The sequence below is a fragment of the Neovison vison genome, chromosome 12, assembly GCF_020171115.1.
Source record: "Neovison vison isolate M4711 chromosome 12, ASM_NN_V1, whole genome shotgun sequence".
NCBI lineage: Eukaryota > Metazoa > Chordata > Mammalia > Carnivora > Mustelidae > Neogale > Neogale vison.
The window spans coordinates 9655855-9674558 of NC_058102.1; the positions used below are offsets into that span (position 1 = coordinate 9655855).

Here is an 18704-nt window from a genome sequence, read left to right on the forward strand (position 1 = left end):
ATATAGTTAAAAGTCAGAGAGCGTAATGTCTGCGGCTTTGCTTACTTTCAAGATTGCTTTGGCTGTTCAGGGTCTTTTGTGGATCCACACAAATTCTAGGATGGTTTTCTCTACTTCTGTGAAAAATACCATTGGAATTTTTTTTTTTTTAATTTTCACAGAGAGTGCATTGAATAGATAGTGGCTTTGGGTAGTCTGGATATTTTCATAATTTTAATTCTTTTGATCCATGACATAGCATATCTGTCCATTAATTTGTATCTTCTTCAGTTTCTTTCATCGGTGTCTTACAGTTTTCAACATATAGATTTTTCACGTCCTTAGTTAAATTTACTCCTAAGTAGTTTGCTGTTTTTGATGTTATTGTGAGTGGGTTGTTTTCTTTCTTTTTTTTCACATAACTCATGGTCAGTGTATAGAATATAGAAACCCAACTGACTTTTATATGTTGATTTTGTATCGTGACAATATACTGAATTTGTTGATTAATTGTAACTTTTTTTGGTGGACTCTAGGTTTTTCTATATGCAACATCATGTCATCCGCAAACGGAGACAAATTTACTTCTTCCATTCTGAGTTGGATAGCATTTTTTTTTTCCTTTCCTTTCTTTTCATCTTTGTTATTGTTTTGTTTGGGTTTTATGGGGTTTTTGTTGTTGTTGTTGTTGTTTTGTCTAATTATTCTGGGTGGTGAGAGTGGATATCCTTGTCTCATTCCTGGTCTTAGAAGGAACACTTTTTTCATCATTGAGTATGATATTAGCTGTGGGCTTATTCTATGTGGCCTTTATTACATTAAGTTATGTTCCCTTTGTACCCAAATGTGGAGAGTTTTTATCATGAAAGGATGTTGAATTGTGTCATATGCTTTTCCTGCATCTACAGAGATGATCGGGTGATTTTTATCTTTCCTTTTATTAATATGGTGTATCACAGTGATTTGTGGATGTTGAACCATCTTTGCATCTCAGGGCTCAGTCCTACTTGATCATGGTGTACAGTTCTCCTAATGTGATCTTGAATTCTGTTCACTAATATTGTTTTGAGAATTTTTATGTCTATATTCACCAGGAATATTGGCCTATAGTTCTCTTTTCTTGTAGTGTCCTTATCTAGCTTTGGTATCAGGGTAAAGCTGGCCTCATAAGATGAGTTTGGAAGTGTTCCCTCCTCTTCAATGTTTTGAAAGAGTTTGAGAAAGATTGGAGTTCATTCCTTAAATATTTGGTAGAATTTGCCTGTGAAGCCATCTGGTCCTGAGCTGTTCTTTGTTTGGGAGGTTTTCTGATCACTGATTCCACCTCCTAACTCGTTATCGGTCTGTTCAGATTTTATATTTCTTCATGATTCGGTCTTGGTAGTTTGTACACTTCTAGAAATGTATCACTTCTTCTAACTAGTTAGGGAAAATGGTATCATGTAAAGAAATGTTTACCAGCCAACTTGCACATGCTGGCCAAAGGCCAACCTCACAAGCAAGATTTTTCAAGGATTGCAGCCCAGGGCCTGCTAAGTCTCCCCCCCCACACACACTCATTTGATCCTCTTAGTATATGCAAAATCACTGAGGTCCTGCAGCAAAAATAGGGGCGTAGGCATTCAGATCCAGGCTGTCCCACTGCACAGCTAGGTCTTTGACCACTACTCCATCTTTTTTTTTGAAGATTTTATTTACTCATTTGACAGAGAGAGAGAGATCACAAGTAGACATAGAGGCAGGCGGCAGGGCGGGGGGCAGCAGGTCCCCCGCAGAGTAGAGAGCCCAATGTCAGCCTGATCCCAGAACCCGGAGATCATGACCTGAGCCGAAGGCAGAGGCCTAACCCACTGAGCCACCCAGGCACCCCAACCACTCTGCTATCTTGCCTCGCATTCTTTTCTTTCTGTTCCTACCCTTTTCTTTCCGTTCCTCCTTTTTTATTCTCCTTTTTTGTCCAAGGTTGTACCTCTTTCCCCTAATCCATCCTCAATAATAAACTTCTTGTCCACTTACTTTGTCCAATGGAGACAGCGTCTTTGCATGAGAGTTCAAGATTTCTCAAGCAATCCTTGGTCTTTTCCTTTCTAAACCAAAGAATGGAGGGAGACAGCGGAGTCCTTCTAATGTCTGAGCGTTCAGGTTCCAAGAAGCCAAGACTCTGAAACACATGGTTTGCTTACAAGAAAAGCATTAGGCCCATTAACATCGCCATCAAAGGTTTAGGAAGAGCCGTTTAGGTTAACAAATACTAAGCTCCTCTCTGTCATGCGCTAGGTCCAGTGCTAAGCCCTCGAGGGGTAAAAGTGAGTAAGATCCAGGTCCTGCGCTCAGGGGGCTCATAGTTCAGCGAGAGCAGAGAAGATAAGCAGGAAAAGGAATGATGACAATGCCTGCCTTCACATCTGTGCCGCACAGGGTCACATGTCCTGGTGTGATCCAGTCATCAGACCCATCCATGCTCCTGGGGGGTCGGAGGGGTTGGGTAGGGCAAACCTAACCATTTCTTTTCCAGAAGAAGGCACCAAAGCCTCCCACAGAGGAAGTGACTCCCCCAAGACCACAGGGCCAGTGTAGGGCGAGGCTAATGCTAGAAGGCCCACCCACCCGGCCCCAGGACCAGCAGGGGGTGGGGGTGGGGGTGGGGGTGGGGTTCTGTCTTCAGCTTTCTGCCTCCTTTCTCCTTTATGGAGGTTTTCCTGCTCATTCTTTGCTCCTTTAGGCATCTACCCTTGCCTACAGAGCTACAACAGCTGGAACTACTCAGAACTGGATCCAGAGAGATTCCGGAGAGAAAAATTAATTTTGCAGAGAAGATTGTTAAAGAGTAAGCTACCCCTTGTGCACCTAGCGCCCAACCTCCCGCCCCCCTGCCGGCTCCCCTGCCATGCCAGCTGCCATCCAGCTGGGGCAGGATAGGGCCTTGGTATTTAAGTACTCAGGCCAGGTTCCCTCTCACACTCCCCCACATTAGCCACCAAAATGACTGAAATGCCTCGTGCTTAGAAATTATAGTTAGACTCCGCAGCATCATGGCTGGGATGCAGGGGTGGGACTTGGTACTATACTCACAGATGCCAGGGACGGGGTGTCTGCTCTGGGTCAGGCTCCTTGCTGGCCTCCTTATCCTTTTACTTAATCCTCACAGCAACCAACTCAAGGACACACTAAATCCATCTCATAGATAAGGAGAGTTAGAGTTCAGAGAAGTCAGTGGCGGAAGGCTTCCTTTCTTTTTGATGCGACAGATGAGGAAAGGGCTCTCTGCGCCCCGGATGCACAGCCCAGTGGCACAGTCTAGTGGGAAATTTAGGCCACGCAGCCACGTCCCTAGTAGCCCCGTGGTCTACCTCCCTTAGGGAACGTGAGGCCGCTCAGCAGGACAGAGGAGCCTTCCGAGAGGCGGTACTGTCCACACCAGTACTGTCCACACCATGGTGATCTTCCTGACCCTGGAGGGGCGTGGGCAGAGCCTAGAAGGATGAGCCGCATCAGCATCTCTGGATGGGCGCCCCCCCGCCCCCCGCCATGATCTTTGAGTGCTGTCCAGTTTGTGAAGCACTAGCCCAGGGCACAGGGAAGCCGTCTGCTTTCCCAGGAACCACCAGGAAACACACAGAAGTTTCAAAGTGAAAAAAAAAAAAATGTAAACTGTAAACTGTCTCCAACTTTAATGACCCTCCCTCAGGTTGATAGACTGTTACTTTTTTAAGTGTTTAATTCAACATTTACTCATTTTGATATTTCAGGGTTTTGAGTTTTTTGTTTTTCTTTTGAAGCCAGTACTTTTTTTTTTTTTTTTTTTCATATGAGTTGAGTGCTTGCCCTGGGTACTGACCTCTGCTTACATTGTTTACTTTAATTGGTTCACCAGCCCTGCAAGGTGGTTAGTACTCAAACCTTTAACAGGATCAGGGGTTAGGTAACTTGCCGAAGGTCACAGAGCAGAGGGAATGACTGAGGGGCTCTGGTTTGCCTGAGTTTCATTGTCCTGCTGTTGCTGTGGCCTCCAGGGAGGGGGCTGTGTCAGAACTTGTGGTCTGCAGTGTCCTGTCTGGGACAAGAATGAAGCACATTTTTCTTTCTCTTCCCTAGAAAGAGAGTTCTCTTTGTTCACTTCTAAGAGATATGTCTCCCAGACATCTATCCAGTACAAGAAAGTTCCCTACCCTAAGGTGAGTAGAGGGACACAGACCCAGACCCCGTGCATCCCCAAAAGCTTCACTGACTTCTAGTGGGTGCCACGCCTCTGCACTCCCTGTCCATCATCTTGGGGAGGGGTCCTGGTGGTCCTCTAGATCTGTGCACGTGAGTAGAACACCAGAAGGTCACCACAGAGATGCAGTGATTGGAGGGTGAAGGGGATGGAAGCAGTTTCTAAGCCCAGGCTCGGCTCAAAGTGTTCTCATAGCTTTTCCTATCGCTCCTCACCATAAACCCGCACCTGGCTGTCCTATCTGATGTAGGAAAGTTGTTAGGATTCAAAGCTGCCGGCTTCCTTTTGAAACAATTCTTGAGACATCTTTGGTGCAAAGAGGTGGTTTTATTAAAGCACAGGGACAGGACCTGTGGGCAGATAGAGGGGTCATGAGGAGTGGCCCCTGATATATTTTCAAATTGGGAGTGGGTTAGGGAGAACATAAGTCTTCAGGGAATTTTGGAAGCAAGGTGTCCAGGACCTTGAGGGGGCTAGCTACTGTTGAAAAAATGTCATTTTAGTGTCTAGTAAAACCTTAGTCATGAGACCCTTTAGATGTATATTAGTGGGTGTTAGGCTTGGGGGATGATTGCCAACATGTATCTTGGGGAACAGAGACAAAGGAAGTTTCCAAAGAATTTTTACATGTTAAAGTAGACTCACAGGATCCTGGGGGTGGGGTTAAGATTGCATTTTGCCTTCCCGAAGTATTAACATTGAGGCAGCTGAGTTCCTAGAGGAAGGTGCACTGCCTGTTTCAAGGACGCATCAGTGGCTTGTTCTCAGGGAATTTAATTTTTCTTCTGCCATTGTTTCCCACATCATTCTCATACCGGTTTGCCCCTCTGTGCCCTGCCCTGTGGTGTTCCCTCCCAGGTAGCTCCAGAACCATCCTACCCTTCTCCTCCCCTCCCCTCCCCTTCCCACAGTCCAGTTGGAGCCCCTTCACCATTGCAGTAAGCTCCTGGCTCCCTCAGGCTCCCCAGTACCCCTGCAATCTTTTCAAAATGCAGATCTAATTATGTCATACTGTCCCCCCCGGCCCCAGCCTATTCCCCCTCCCCTAAATAACCTCCCCCAGCCCAAATGAAAAATACCTCCCTAGCTTCACCTGGCCTCTGATCCCTCTTGTCCCCAAGTAAGCCTCCTCCCCTCACTGCCACCCACCCCTCTGGTAACATGAAACCTGCCAAACACTTCCTAGCAAGACCTCCTTTTTCCAGAGAGCTGGAAAAAAAGTAAATGCCTGGGAAAGCCACGAATGAGGCCTGCTGCTGCCCGTTTTTGTAAGAAATACATCACTGGTACCCAGGCGAGGTCACTGGTTGACTACTGCCTTTGACCATCTTCGTAGGGTTGAGTAGTTGTGATACAGACTTCCCGGCCTACAAAGCTGGAAATATTTATGTTCCGGCTCTTTGCAGAAGGAGCCCACTCATCCTTCTACCTCAGCCAAACCCCTCAGGGTCTGTGGTCTCCACTCTGGTCCACATCTTGTTCTACCGCTCAGAGCCCTCTCCTCCCGAGCGAGGGAATTATTGGGTCATCCACTGATCGTGGCTGTCTCTCCCCCACTAATCTTTAAGCTGTAGACCGACGTCCTCATTTCTAATACCCTGTAAGTAGCCTGTGAGGCTTGATTCACTGTCAGACCAGCCTTTGCCCTTAGTCTGGTGCCAAGTTGGGGCTGTTTCCTCCCTGCAACGGTCACCCGGTGTTTGGAATGGGTGAAAGGTGTGCCTTTTCTTTTGTCAAGTGGGATAGAGGCTGTTGCTGACACCCGCACATGGTCAGGATGTTCGCTTTCAGAAAACGGGAGGTGAGGACATTTGGGGATCTGGAAATGGATGTTCTTCCAACTGGCCATCCCAGTATGCCTTGGAAAGTCTGTGTCCCCACAGGGGCCAAAGGTGTTGGGTTAAAACCCTGCTCTCTGTTCTGAATAAAGATTCACAGCGCCACCGTACTCTTCAGTTTGACTGGGGGAGACACTTTATTGATTATATAAAATCAATACATACATACATACATACATACATATAAAATCAATACATACAATTGTATTGATCAATAATCAATACAATTATATAAAATCAGTTTGACTGGGGAGACACTTTATTGATTATATAAAAATCTAATAGAAAAGGGAAATCTGTGCATAGGTGAGGGCAGTAAAGGAGAAGACAAAGTTCCATCAAATCGGACACTTCAGATATCCAGCTTCTTATCGGCTAGGGCAGCCCTGTGGCGACAGCCAGGCAGGAGTCCCCAGGAAAGGCCTGGGCGGAGCGTCCTCCCCTCGGCGAGAATTCCAGTTGACTGTGCCCATAAGGGCTGTATTTATAGGGCACATAACTATTTATAGGGCACATGGGGGTCTGAGGTTAAACACTGTTTGCCCACGGGCGGTTTGGAAAGCTGCATTTCTATGTTATGTCTTTACGTCTCCTGGGAGCCTGGGTTAGAGGTGCTCGCCTCCCCTCCCGGATTCCGATCCAGGGGGCCGGCCCTGCCTGGAGCTGGAGGGTCTTGGTGTCCAGACCAGAAGGGCCAGTTGGAACCTGGAGGTCAGCTAATGTCAACGAATCTGGCTCCCAAGGTCACTCATGCAGCACGAGTCTCACAGACAACATGCAGGACACATCACAGAAACCTCCACACAATACCCTCTCCCGGCCCTCACCTTCCTACCCGGATCTGTACCCTCACCATCCACCAGCCCCTGATGCCTGTGGAGGAAGGGCCCTGCCGCACTTGGGTCTGGACCTCGTTCCCTGTGGGCACAACCCCGTCTTTCATCATCTTTTCCCACTGTTGACTGGCTCCCATCACCCAACACTCCTGCTCTGGCACCTCTTGCCTTTGCCGCTGCACCCCCATTTCCTGCCACCCTTCCCACCAGGCTTTCTCAAAAGCCTCATCTGTACCCACAGATCCCGCCTTCAGCGCATCCTAGTAGCTGCTCCTGCCTCCGTGGTTCCAGCCCTGATCTGCTCCCCACTCTAGTCCCCGTCTCGTGGTCTCGTGGTCTCGTGGTTGGCTGCTCCCACCTTCACCAGACTTTTTTTCTCTTGGCTTCTATGTTGCCAGTTTTGCGAGTGCCTGCCTTCCTGTCCGTCAGTCTGTCCTCCCCTTCCCCTCTACCTATTCTTCCCAGGTGGTCTCATCTAGTCCTCCTTTTTTTTTTTTTTAATTTAATTTAATTTTTTTTTTTTTAATCTAGTCTTCTTGATGTGGTTTTGGACTATAGGTGAGGTTCAGTGGGGTGAGGTCTGGAGCCCATGACCAAGAAGAAATTCTTAATACTTCTTTGGTGCAAAATGGTGGTTTTATTAAAGCACAGATACAGGACCCAAGGGCACAAAGCTGCTGGGGGCAGGGGGAAGCGCCCTTTTGAGGAAGGGCCCATTATATGCTTGGGACTTTGCGGAGTTGGAGGAACTATGGAAAAGGGAGGATTCAAATGAATTTTCATACGCTGAAGAGGACCTACCATATAATAGAGGCTTTGCCATTGTCAAGTTAAGGTTCTTTACCCCTCTAGCAAGGCATTAACAAGATACTTGGGGGATTCCTGGAAGAATGTCCCACAAAAGCCTCCCAGGAGTGGGGGTGGGGGTTCCTGTAGGGTGTCAGCTCATGCTTTGTCTTCAGCTAGCCTTCTGCTGGCTCCTTGTCTGGCTTTTGGTGCCAGTGACACTCAGATCTCCCTCCCTGCCCTGGTGTATCCAACTGCCCCTGGGGCCTCAAGGTGGGGGTGGGGAGCTCAATGAGCAGGTTTGGGAATATAGGTAAGGGAATATAGGTGGGTGGGGTTTGGAGCCTCCAGCCAAGAAAGAATTTTCAAGACATCTTTGAAGCAAGGGGACAGGACCCCAGGGCAGAAAGAGCTGCCCCAGAGTTGTGAGGAGCAGTTGGTTTTCTACTCTGGGGTTGGGGGGACATAAGGCTAGGGGAGGTTTTCCAAAGAACTTTCTTGTGCTAAAATGGACCTACCAGATACTGGAGGCTTTGACATTGTCAAGTTCAAGTTGTTTTCCCCTCTGGCAAGGCATTAACAATAAGATAGTTGAAAGTTTCCTGGAAGAATGTCACACGTGTCCCACCCAGGCGCGTGGGGGAGGGGTGGTTTGCAGGATGTCAACCTCATGCTTTGCCTTCCGCCAGCCTTCTGCTCCCTCAGGCAGCGGGGAAGAGGTCACGGATTCCCAGCACCCAGCGTCTGGCTGAGGGCAGCAGCCTCTTTCTGGGCTCCTCCCTTTTACGCTTGACCCCAGACCGGTCTGTACAACCTTTTCACAGACACACACCAGATCAGACTGTTCTCTGCTTAAAAGCTGCAGCGCCTTCTCCAGTGCACTTGGAATCAATCCAGATGCCTTAGCCTGATATGGACCGCCCTGCAGAATCCGGCCACCACCTCTCCCCAGACTCCTCACATCCTTGCACTCCCTCGGCACCAGACGTCAGCCCGCCAGACTTCCTTCTGCCTCTTGGACACTCCAGGCCTATGTCCAGTTGGGCCTGTGCACTGTGACCTTAGCCTGGAATGTGCTTTCTTCTCAGAGTTCCTAGGAATGGCTCGCTCCTTCAGATCCCAAGTTCACTGACATCACGCCAGCAAGGCGGGTCCTGACCGCCCAGCTACTCTTATCATTGTGCGGCCATTGACTGCCTTGTAGGGTGCTTCTCATAGGCAGCTCTTCCCCTGGGGGACTTACGGGTTGTTTAGTGTCTGGCTCTATCAGGATGCCAACTCCAGGAGGACAGGGCTGTTTTTCTCACTGTTTTATCTCCAGCTCCTAGGACAGACCTAGCACAGACACTCAACAGATACCTCCTGACGTCTCACGCATGGGGCCATCTGTGTGAAGTCTTGGTCCCGCACTCAGCGTATGAGGATGGTCTCCTTACAAGTGTCCGTCCCCAAGAAGTAGAGACAAAGCAGGCACTGCAGAGGGCTAACTGTCACTCGGAGACCAAGATCACATCATTTAACGTTTTGCACCACCGTGCAAAGCAAAATGTAGTTTCTTTGTACTGAAATAACATAAAATCCCCCTGAGAGTTATTTCAGAAACCCAGCTAAAGATTCAGTTTTCTGCCCCAGAAATAGAAATAATCAAAAGCTTTCCAACTGTGAAATCCGCTGAAGTTTTACTGGGTGAACCAGGATGGACTGGTGGAATTCCATGGTGAGGACAGAGCCTCTTATTTTTAGCAGACTCACTTTCTCATCTGCTCACGGAAATAGCTGTCTGTGTTCAAAGTATGTTTTTCAATGGCAACAATCTGTCTAAGAGTCCGCAGTTCTAAGCTGCTTTAAGTCCGACCTGTGGTCTGTCCTTTTCTTATCTAGTGTTGGGAGATTCTGCCGAGTGGGAATGACAAAGCTTCTAATGGTATATTGGGCTTCTGCTACGAGGCTAGGCTATAAATACGGACTTCTGCCTTTTAGAGGCGGGGTCATTCATTCATTTAACAAATATTAGAGAAGATCGGCAAAGACAGTCTTTAGAAGGAACAGTCATTGTCAGATTTCTTACCTGCAATCAATGAGATCTCCTCCAGGAAGAAACGTATTCAAGGAAAATGGTGGCGCACTGCTCCCCTGGGAGGACCAGCTCGTTAGTTTCAGAGGCCATGCCATGGAGAACGATGCCCAAGCCACCCCATCTCTGCCAAGGGACACTGCTGGCCCCCAACCAGTGTTCCTGGGGAGTGGGAGCTCCAAGCTCCACTCTGTTTTCCTGTCAGTGGTCATCCCGGAACTGGAGTCTGCATGGGCTGTCTCATCCCTTTGCTCATTTGTACCTCAAAGGATCAGGAAGGTGCGGTGCATCTGAAAGGTAGACCGTAGGTGAAATGTATGCATCCCAGCCACAGAAGAAGCTAGGGGAGCAGTGTGAGTCTTTCACCTTGGGGCATGGATCTTGTGTATATGGAGAAGCAAGGGCACACATGTGACAGGTAACATCACCAGAAAGAGCACTTTGAGCTAAGAACCAAAGATGAGGAGTCAGCCATTAAAAAAATGAATGGAAGAACCTTCCAGAAAAAAAGGGAACATTATGTGCAAAGGCCCTGAGGTGAGAAGTAAAAACCAAAAAACCCTTGAGATATTCAAGGAACAGAGAGAAGGCCAACAATACTGTCACTAGCCCTTGTAGGAAAGGGGCAGGAGTTGAGGCTGGGGAAGTATCAGGGACTAGGTCCTGTACAGCTGGGAGGGTCATAGTAAGGAATATGGATATAATTTTAGTGCGGCAGGAATCCATTAAAACAGGGAGATGACACCCTCTGATTTATATTTTTACAAGATCACACTTGTCTTCTGAATATGGAGAATGTAACAGAAGGGGACAGATGACCAGTTAGGCTTTTGTGGTTGTCTCAGGAAGAGAAAGTGACAGCAGGTGGTAAGAGTGAAGACTTGAAGTGTGTTTTGGAGCCAGATCTTTCAACAGGTGCATACCCATTGGCTTTGGGAATGGGGAGGAGGGGCAGGGAAGGAAAGGAGGGAGCCAAGGAGGATTCCCTGGGGTGTTGCTTAGGCATCTGAATGGTGCCCTTTTACTCAGAGAAGAGGGGAGATAAGGGACGGTTACCAAGAGTTCAGCTTTGAATTTACCTTTAACATACATGTGAGAAGTATGGATGTAGATATCACCTAGGTAGTTAAGTCTATAAGACTAGGCTTTGGAGGGGAGGTCTAGATTAAAGAATGAACAAGTCATACCGAAGTCATCTATATCGGTGACAAAATATGGGAGCTAGGAGTGAAAGACCCCCATGGAGCCTTAGGTGAAGACAGGAAAACAGACCTCTTGGTTCTGGAAGATCTAAATTTCCCTCCAGGTGATACTACCTCTCAGTTGTACAGCTTTCAGCAAAACTGAGCCTCTGTGTTCTTAACCTGCAAAATGAACATCACAACTGATACTCATTCTTGCAGATTGAGTCCAACGACAGGAAATGCCCAGTCTTTTTCAGTCGGGTCCTATTAGAATGTGTTCTCACTTTAACCAGTTTTTCCGAGTTGCAGGGCATGGGTACAGTAACAATCGTTAATTGGAATGACCCCAATTCCTCCAGCTCATGCCCATACCTGCTAATACCAGATCTGCAAAGCCCACCGCCCTCCCAGATACTTCTGGGCAGCCCCAGATTGAATCCCACATTGGCTCAAAACCTGGCTCCCTGGCCACCCTGACCCATCACAGCTGAGCCCTCGGCACAGGGGATCTGAGCAGCAGGGTGAGCACGTGGGGCAGAAGGGTTCCCTCTCCTCTGGGCCGTGGTGGGGAGAGGATCCCAGAGTGGTCTCAGCTTACCCCCCACCCACACAATAGTTGCCTTGCCTCACAGCTCAGACCTGGTCATTGGTCACAACCCAAGAGACTAAATGGGAAGTGTCCGTTCTAGGCCTTCCAACACCCTTGCAGGCAGGTAATTATTATTGTTATTTGAAAAAGGAAGCTGTAGACTCAAGAGGTGAACAACTTAGCCCAGACCACGCACCTGACCTCTACCAACATGGGGACCGCCCCACTGCCTCTCCAACAGTCTTACACCCAGGATTAGAGTCTGTTGGAGTGCATTTATTCTCTGCTAGACTACAGATCTCTGAAGCCTCTTAGCAAGGAGCTGCGATGCTTCCTCGAGCTGGGAGCATTTTCTCTCTCGCACATCCCAGGACCCATTTCTATGCTCTAAAAAATCAGTAGCCGTTGGACAGCCGGCTGCATGGACACCGGAAGTCCTCGCAGTGTGCCTCCCATTCAAATACCGTATTTCTATAAAAGCAAAGTGGCTGCTGCGGTTGGTGGACTGCTTGTCTGCCGTGTGGCGGGCCATCTGTTCAACATTGCCCAATGCTTCCTCCTCTTCAAAGACAGAACAGAAATGTCTTCTCTCCTTGGAAGCCCTCCAGTTCCCCCCAAGACAAAATCCTGAGCGTTCCCCACCCTGGCTTCCGATGATACTCTGCTCGTACGGCTGTGGCAGACTGTTCGTTGTCCCCCAATATTGGAGCGCGCTGGCTGCCATCTTGGACCCTAAGAACAAGGCTCCTGTCTTAGGAATGTGATAACCACGAGCTGGGAGAAGTCAGAGTCCCTAAGGATTTGTCACCGCCGAAATACCGTATTAGCCCCGCAGTGCCTACGTTCAGAATGTTCTGTGGGAGGGAAATTTCTACCTAGTTTGAACCACTGTCATTTTGAGTCTGTCACTCCCCCAACCCCAACTTACATCACCTCTCTAAGAAATAGGTGAGACTTCCCACCCCTCAGCATAACTGTCTTATTTCCTGCTCTCTCCTGTGGCTCAATGGGGAGCTCCTCTGGGCAGGGCCCAGGTTCCAGGGTGTGCCCAGTGGCAGAGCCAGCGGTAGCTGCTCAGTGAAATGTCTCCTTAGGGAGGTGGGGTGTAGGAGTGTGTAAGCAATGGCAGCAGTGCTCATACAACACTTCCCATGAGCTTTGCACGCACGTGCTGACTTCATCCTCCTAGGGACCTGGGGAAAACCAAGACCACCAAGAGGTTCAGGGACTTGTCCAAGATTAGCAGCTACTTTGAGGGACAGGGGCTGGGACGGGTGCCCCGGCCTGCTCCATCCCTAGGATGTGCATTTTCCATATCAGCCACCTCTTGGCCATGCTCCCGGGTTGGAGGGCTGAGTACTGGTCTCCCTCCACGTGTTCCGTTTCTAAGAACAATGAGATGTGTCTAGGAAATTTCATATGCTCTGTATTCCTCTCAGAACCGGTTTTATGAAATTTTTTCTTTTTCTCCCCCCCGCCTCCCCTGGAGTCTCCTGGTGTAAGTTCAACCACTGAGAAAGACTCTTCGGCCAAGAAGAATTCAGCAGATACACCCCAAACCCACAATGCCACAAAAGGTACATTAACTACCTAAAAAGGAAATGTAGGTGTTTGACATAGTTATGATCTCCCAAGACCTAGGTGCTTGGGTTTGTCCAAACATAGTTTGCCACCCTAGTTTACACCTGTAGTTCGAGTCTGGGGCCTCGGCACCAAGTAGTATCTGAGGAGAGGACAGAATTATTTTTCAGGGGTCGCCTGGGTGGCTCAGTCGGTTGAGCATCTGCCTTCAGCTCAGGTCATGATCCCAGAGCCCTGGGATGGAGTCCCCCGTCGGGCTCCCTGCTCTGCGGGGGGGCCTACCTCTCCCTCCCTCTCTTTCTCTGTCTCTCATGAATAGGTAAATAAATAAGCTCTTTAAAAAAAAAAAAAGAATTATTCTTCAGTTCAACAAGCACAGATTAAGTTCCACTTTGATGATGAGTTTAGCACAGTGCTAATATCTGTGGGAAGAGAGGTTGTTAGCAATAGAAGAAGAAAACCCAAGACATGATTACTTCCCCCTCTACCCCCCACCCCCTCTGCCCTCCACGGTGCCTTCAGAAACCAGTATTTATTGAGGTAGGAACTGATTTGTGTCCAGGTGTTAATTTATGAAGGAGACTGATTGACTACACAGAGAGGCCGATGCCTTTGAAATAAAAGTTTGCAACTCACAGTTCTGCTAGAAACAGAGGCCCGGTTCACCACACAGGGCCATGGGGGAAGTACCTAGGTCCATCAGGAGGCAGAACGGAGCAAGGGGAAGCCATAGGCCATGGCCTTTACCAGAATTTCTTTACAAAAGATAAGGCATGTAAGGGCAACAGGTTAGGGTTAGTTGGAGTGTTTCTGCGGGTCTTTGGGGCATAGGGGCCATCCCTTGTTATTTGGCACCTGGTGTCTGGGTGAATTAGGGCATGGGGGAGAAAACCTGCCGTTGTATGTGAGAGTTAGAGAAGTAGGTGGCCCAGAGCATGGGCTCTGGGTTACAGGAGAGACATGAAGAACTTTGGCCATTAGTTTTGCCCTGGAACTATAGGATGCCAAGTAGACAAATACAGAACCTGAAGGAACAAAGAACAGGAACTCCTAAATATCATTCTAGACAATTATGTACATGTCATCATTATTCCAAAAAAATTAAACAATCCTTTTTCTTGATGGAGAAATGAAGGCTCAGAGTATGTGAATTATATTTCAATCAAGCTGTTTTTAAAACAACAGGGGCGCCTGGGTGGCTCAGTGGGTTGAGCCTCTGCCTTCAGCTCAGGTCATATCCCAGGGTCTTGGGATCATAGGGCCCTCTGCTCAGCAGGGAGCCTGCTTTCTTCTCTCTCTCTCTGCCTGCCTCTCTGCCTACTCGTGATCTATGTCTTTCAAATAAATAAATAAAACATTTAAAAACAAACAAAAACAAAAACAAAACAACAACAACAACAGCAACATCTGGGGAACTACCCTTGAGAGATATAGCCAGATTTCAAACAGAGGTAAATATTTGTAGGAGACTTTCCAAAACATAAACATGCATTGACTCTTGAACAACACAGGGGTTAGGGATTCTGATCCTGCCACTCAGCCAAAAATTCATGTATAATTTTGACTCCCCCCAGCAAAACCTTAACTGCTAATAGCTTAGTGTTAACTAGAAGCCTCACCAACCCCATAAACAGTTGATAAACACATATTTTGTATGTTATATGTAGGATAGGCTGTGTTCTTACAATAATGTAAGCTAGCAGAAAGAAAATGCTATTGAGGAAATCATAAGGATGGCGCCTGGGTGGCTCCGTCAGTTAAGCATTCAACTCTCAATCTCAGCTCAGGTCTTAATCTCAGGGTCGTGAGTTCAAGCCCCACATCTGGCTCCAGGCTGAATGTGGCATCTACTTAAAAACAAAAACAAAGGCCAATTATCTATTCAGTTCATGAAGACCCATGAGTCAAAGAGGAAGATGTAAGGGCCTATTTAGCCAGAGTAATTCCATCCGGTTAAACAGTGATTTTGTTGTTTATGCAGTAAAACTTAAACTGACCCTGCCCCTTCCTCAGGGAACTTACTTAAAAGTAAGTCCAGGAAACCAGTCCCAGGTAACAAAGCCCAAATACAAGGGTGGTTCAGGTCAGGTGGAGACATGCAATCAGTAGAGCATGCATACTGTCCCCTAGCTACCAGAGTGTGGGCTCCACCTTTTGGGTGACTTTTGGGCGCCAGTTCTAACCAAGGTGATAGGCTAGTTCAAATAGCTACTATGGGGTGAATTGTAATTCGATTGGCCACCCATGTGTGACCTAGCATGACTGTGCAGTTTTCTCTGTGTGTTACAATCTCGTTGGCCACCTGTGTGTGGCCAGGCTCAACCACATGGCCTTTGCTCTATAAAAGTTAGTCCGTGAGGGGGCGCCTGGGTGGCTCAGTGGGTTAAAGCCTCTGCCTTCGGCTCAGGTCATGATCCCAGGGTCCGGGGAATCAAACCCTGCATCCAGCTCTCTGCTCTGCAGGGAACTTGCTTCCTCCTCTCTCTCTCTGCCTGCTTCTCTGCCTACTGGTGATCTCTGTCAAATAAATAAATAATATCTTAAAAAAAAAAAAAGGTTAGTCTGTGAGGCAGGGTGCGGTCGCCCTCTCTGTACGGGGTGGCCCTGAAAGGTCAGTTTGACGGTCGGTTTGATTCTTGATGCTTGGCGCGAAATAAAGCTTTGCTTGACCTTAGCTTTGTATCAGTCTCGCTCCTTTGACCATGGACCCATTATTGGGGAACCCAATATTGGGGACCCAACAGTCTCAGGGTCCTGGGATCAAGTCCTGCATCGGGCTCTCTGCTCACACTCTCTCTGCCTGCCTCTCTGTCAAATAAATAAATAAAATCTTTAAAAAAAAAAAAAAAAAAAACCGTCTTCATCAGTGTGGTTTGGTGAACTTCCAGGTTGCTGGGCTCATCAGCAGGCTGGGAATGTGGTTACACCCTGAGGACAGCGTGGACCTTCCACCCCCATACCTTGCCCTATGTATCTCTTCCATCTTTCTGAGCTGCCCGTTTTCTAAAAGATTTTATTCATTATTTGAGAGAGAGAGAGAGGGAGTGAGCAAACACAAACAGGGGGAGTGGCAGAGGGCGAGGGAGAAGCAGACTGCCTGTGGAGCAGGGAGTTGGACATGAGGCTTGATCCCAGGACCCCGGAATCATGACCTGAGCCAAAGGCAGGTGTTTAACCAACTGAGCCACCACCCAGGCACCCCTCCAAGCTTCATTTTTTTTTTTTAAAGATTTTATTTATTTATTTGACAGAGAGAGATCACAAGTAGACGGAGAGAGAGGCAGTCAGAGAGAGAGAGAGAGGGAAGCAGGCTCCCTGCTGAGCAGAGAGCCCGATGCGGGACTTGATCCCAGGACCCTGAGATCATGACCTGAGCCGAAGGCAGCGGCTTAACCCACTGAGCCACCCAGGCGCCCCCAAGCTTCATTTTTTATAATAAATCAGTGATAGTAAATACAGCACTTTCCTGATTCTGTGAGTCATCCTAGTGAATTATCAAACTTGAGAGTGGGTCATAGGAACCCCCAAATTTGTAATAGCCTGGATAGAACTATGGGTTACTGGGCATCCCATCTGAGACTGGTGCCAAAAGTGGAGATGATTTTGTCAGACTGTTTTTTTAACTTGTATGATCTGCGGCTAACTCAGATTTGGTAGATTTGGAACTAAACTGAATGGAGACCCAGTTTATATCAGAGAATTGGAGAAGTATAGAACCACACATGTGGTATCAGAAAATCACACAAATTGGTTATTTATCTTTTTAAAAAATGTTTAAGTTAAAATTCAAATAACATACAATTATGTATGAGGTAGAGGTCAGTGATCCATCAGTCTTATATAATACCCCGTACTCCTTACATCATGTGCCCTCCTTCATGTCCATCACCCAGTTACCACATCCCCCACCCCTCTTCCCTCCAGTAATGCTCAGTTTGTTTCCTATATTAGGAGTCTCTTATGGTTTGTCTCCTTCCCTGATGACTTCTTGTTTTATTTTTTCCTCTCTTCCCCTATGATCCTGTTTTGTTTCGTCAATTCCACATAGGAGTGAAATCACATGATAATTGTTCTTCTCTGATGGACTTATTTCCCTTAGCACAATACCTTCTAGTTCCATCCACATTGTTGCAAAGGCAAGATTTCATTTTTTTTTGATGGCTGAGTAGTATTTCATTATATATATATATGTGTATATATATATATATATATACGTATATATGGATAAACATCTTCTTTATCCATTCATATGTTGATGGACATCTGGGCTCTTTACATAGTTTGGCTATTGTGGACACTGCTGCTATAAACATTGGGGTGCAGGTACCCCTTTGGAGCACTACATTTGTATCTTTGGGGTAAATACCCAGTAGTGCAATTGCTGGGTCATAGTGTAGGTCTATTTTCAACTGTTTTTCATACTGTTTTCCAGAGTGGCTGCACCAGCCTGCATTCCCATCAACAGTGTGAGAGGGTTCTCCTTTCTCTGCATCCTCTCCAACATCTGTTGTTTCCTGACTTGTTAATTTTAGCCATTCTGACTGATGTGAGGTGATATTTCATTGTGGCTTTGTTTTGTATTTCCCTGTGGAGCATTTTTTCATGTGTCTCTTGGCCACTTGGATGTCTTCTTTGGAGAAATGTCTGTTCATGTCTTCTGCCCATTTCTTGATTGGATTACTTGTTCTTTGGGTGTTGAGTTTGATAAATTCTTTATATATATTGGATACTAGCCCTTCATCTGATAGGACATTTGCAATTATATTCTCCCATTCTGTCAGTTGTCTTTTGGTTTTGTCTACTATTTCTTTTGCTGTGCCAAAGATTTTGATCTTGATGAAGTTTCACTTTCATTTTTGCCTTTGTTTCCCTTGCCTTTGGAAATGTGTCTAGCAAGAAGTTGCTATGGGCAAAGTCACAGAGGTTGCTGCCTGTGTTCTCTTCTAGGACTTTGATGGATTTGTTCTCTCACATTTAAGTCTTTCATCCATTTGAGTCTATTTTTGTGCATGCTGTAAGGAAATGGTCCACTTTCATTCATCTGCATGTGGCTGTCCAATTTTCCCAACACCATGTGTTGTAAACTGTCTTTTTTCCATTGGATATTCTTTCCTGCTTTGTTGAAGACAAAATGGATTTCTGTTGATCTATCTTCAAGTTCATTGTCTCTTTCCTCTGTCACCTCAGTTCTGCTATTGATCCCACCCAGTGGATTTTTTTTTCAATTGTTTTATTTTTCAGTTGTAAAATTTCTATTTGGTTCTCTGTAATAGCTTCTTTTTTCCCTACTGAGACTTACTATTTGTCTCAAAGAGTTCGCCCTTACTACTTACAACATTGTTATAATGAATGATTTACAGTCTTCATCTGATGGTTTCAACAGTGCCCCTTCACCTTTGTTTTTGAAGATAGTTTGCTGGGTACAGAAGTCTACCTCCGTGCTTTGATGATTTAATTCTATTATATTCTGCCTTCCCTTGTTACTATTGAGAACTCTGCAGTCACTCTGATTGTTACTCCTTTAGTAGATGATCTGTTGTTTCTCTCGGCCCAACTTTAAGATAGTCTATTCACTTTTTTCCACTGAAGAGTCATAATTTTGTGTAAGAGTTGGATCTTTT

General features: G+C 46.8%; 1 protein-coding gene across 8 annotated transcripts in view; it reads left to right on the plus strand.

Moving 5' to 3' along the window:
* The window catches only part of FAM227A (family with sequence similarity 227 member A), an 81035-nt gene that overhangs the window by 27200 nt on the left and 35131 nt on the right, over window positions 1-18704 (plus strand). For all 8 annotated transcript variants that reach the window (XM_044226515.1, XM_044226516.1, XM_044226519.1 and 5 more), the window contains 3 exons: window positions 2702-2806; window positions 4075-4154; window positions 12992-13079. In XM_044226515.1, the coding sequence (XP_044082450.1) occupies window positions 2702-2806; window positions 4075-4154; window positions 12992-13079 (273 nt within the window). The remainder of the gene's footprint in view (window positions 1-2701; window positions 2807-4074; window positions 4155-12991; window positions 13080-18704) is intronic.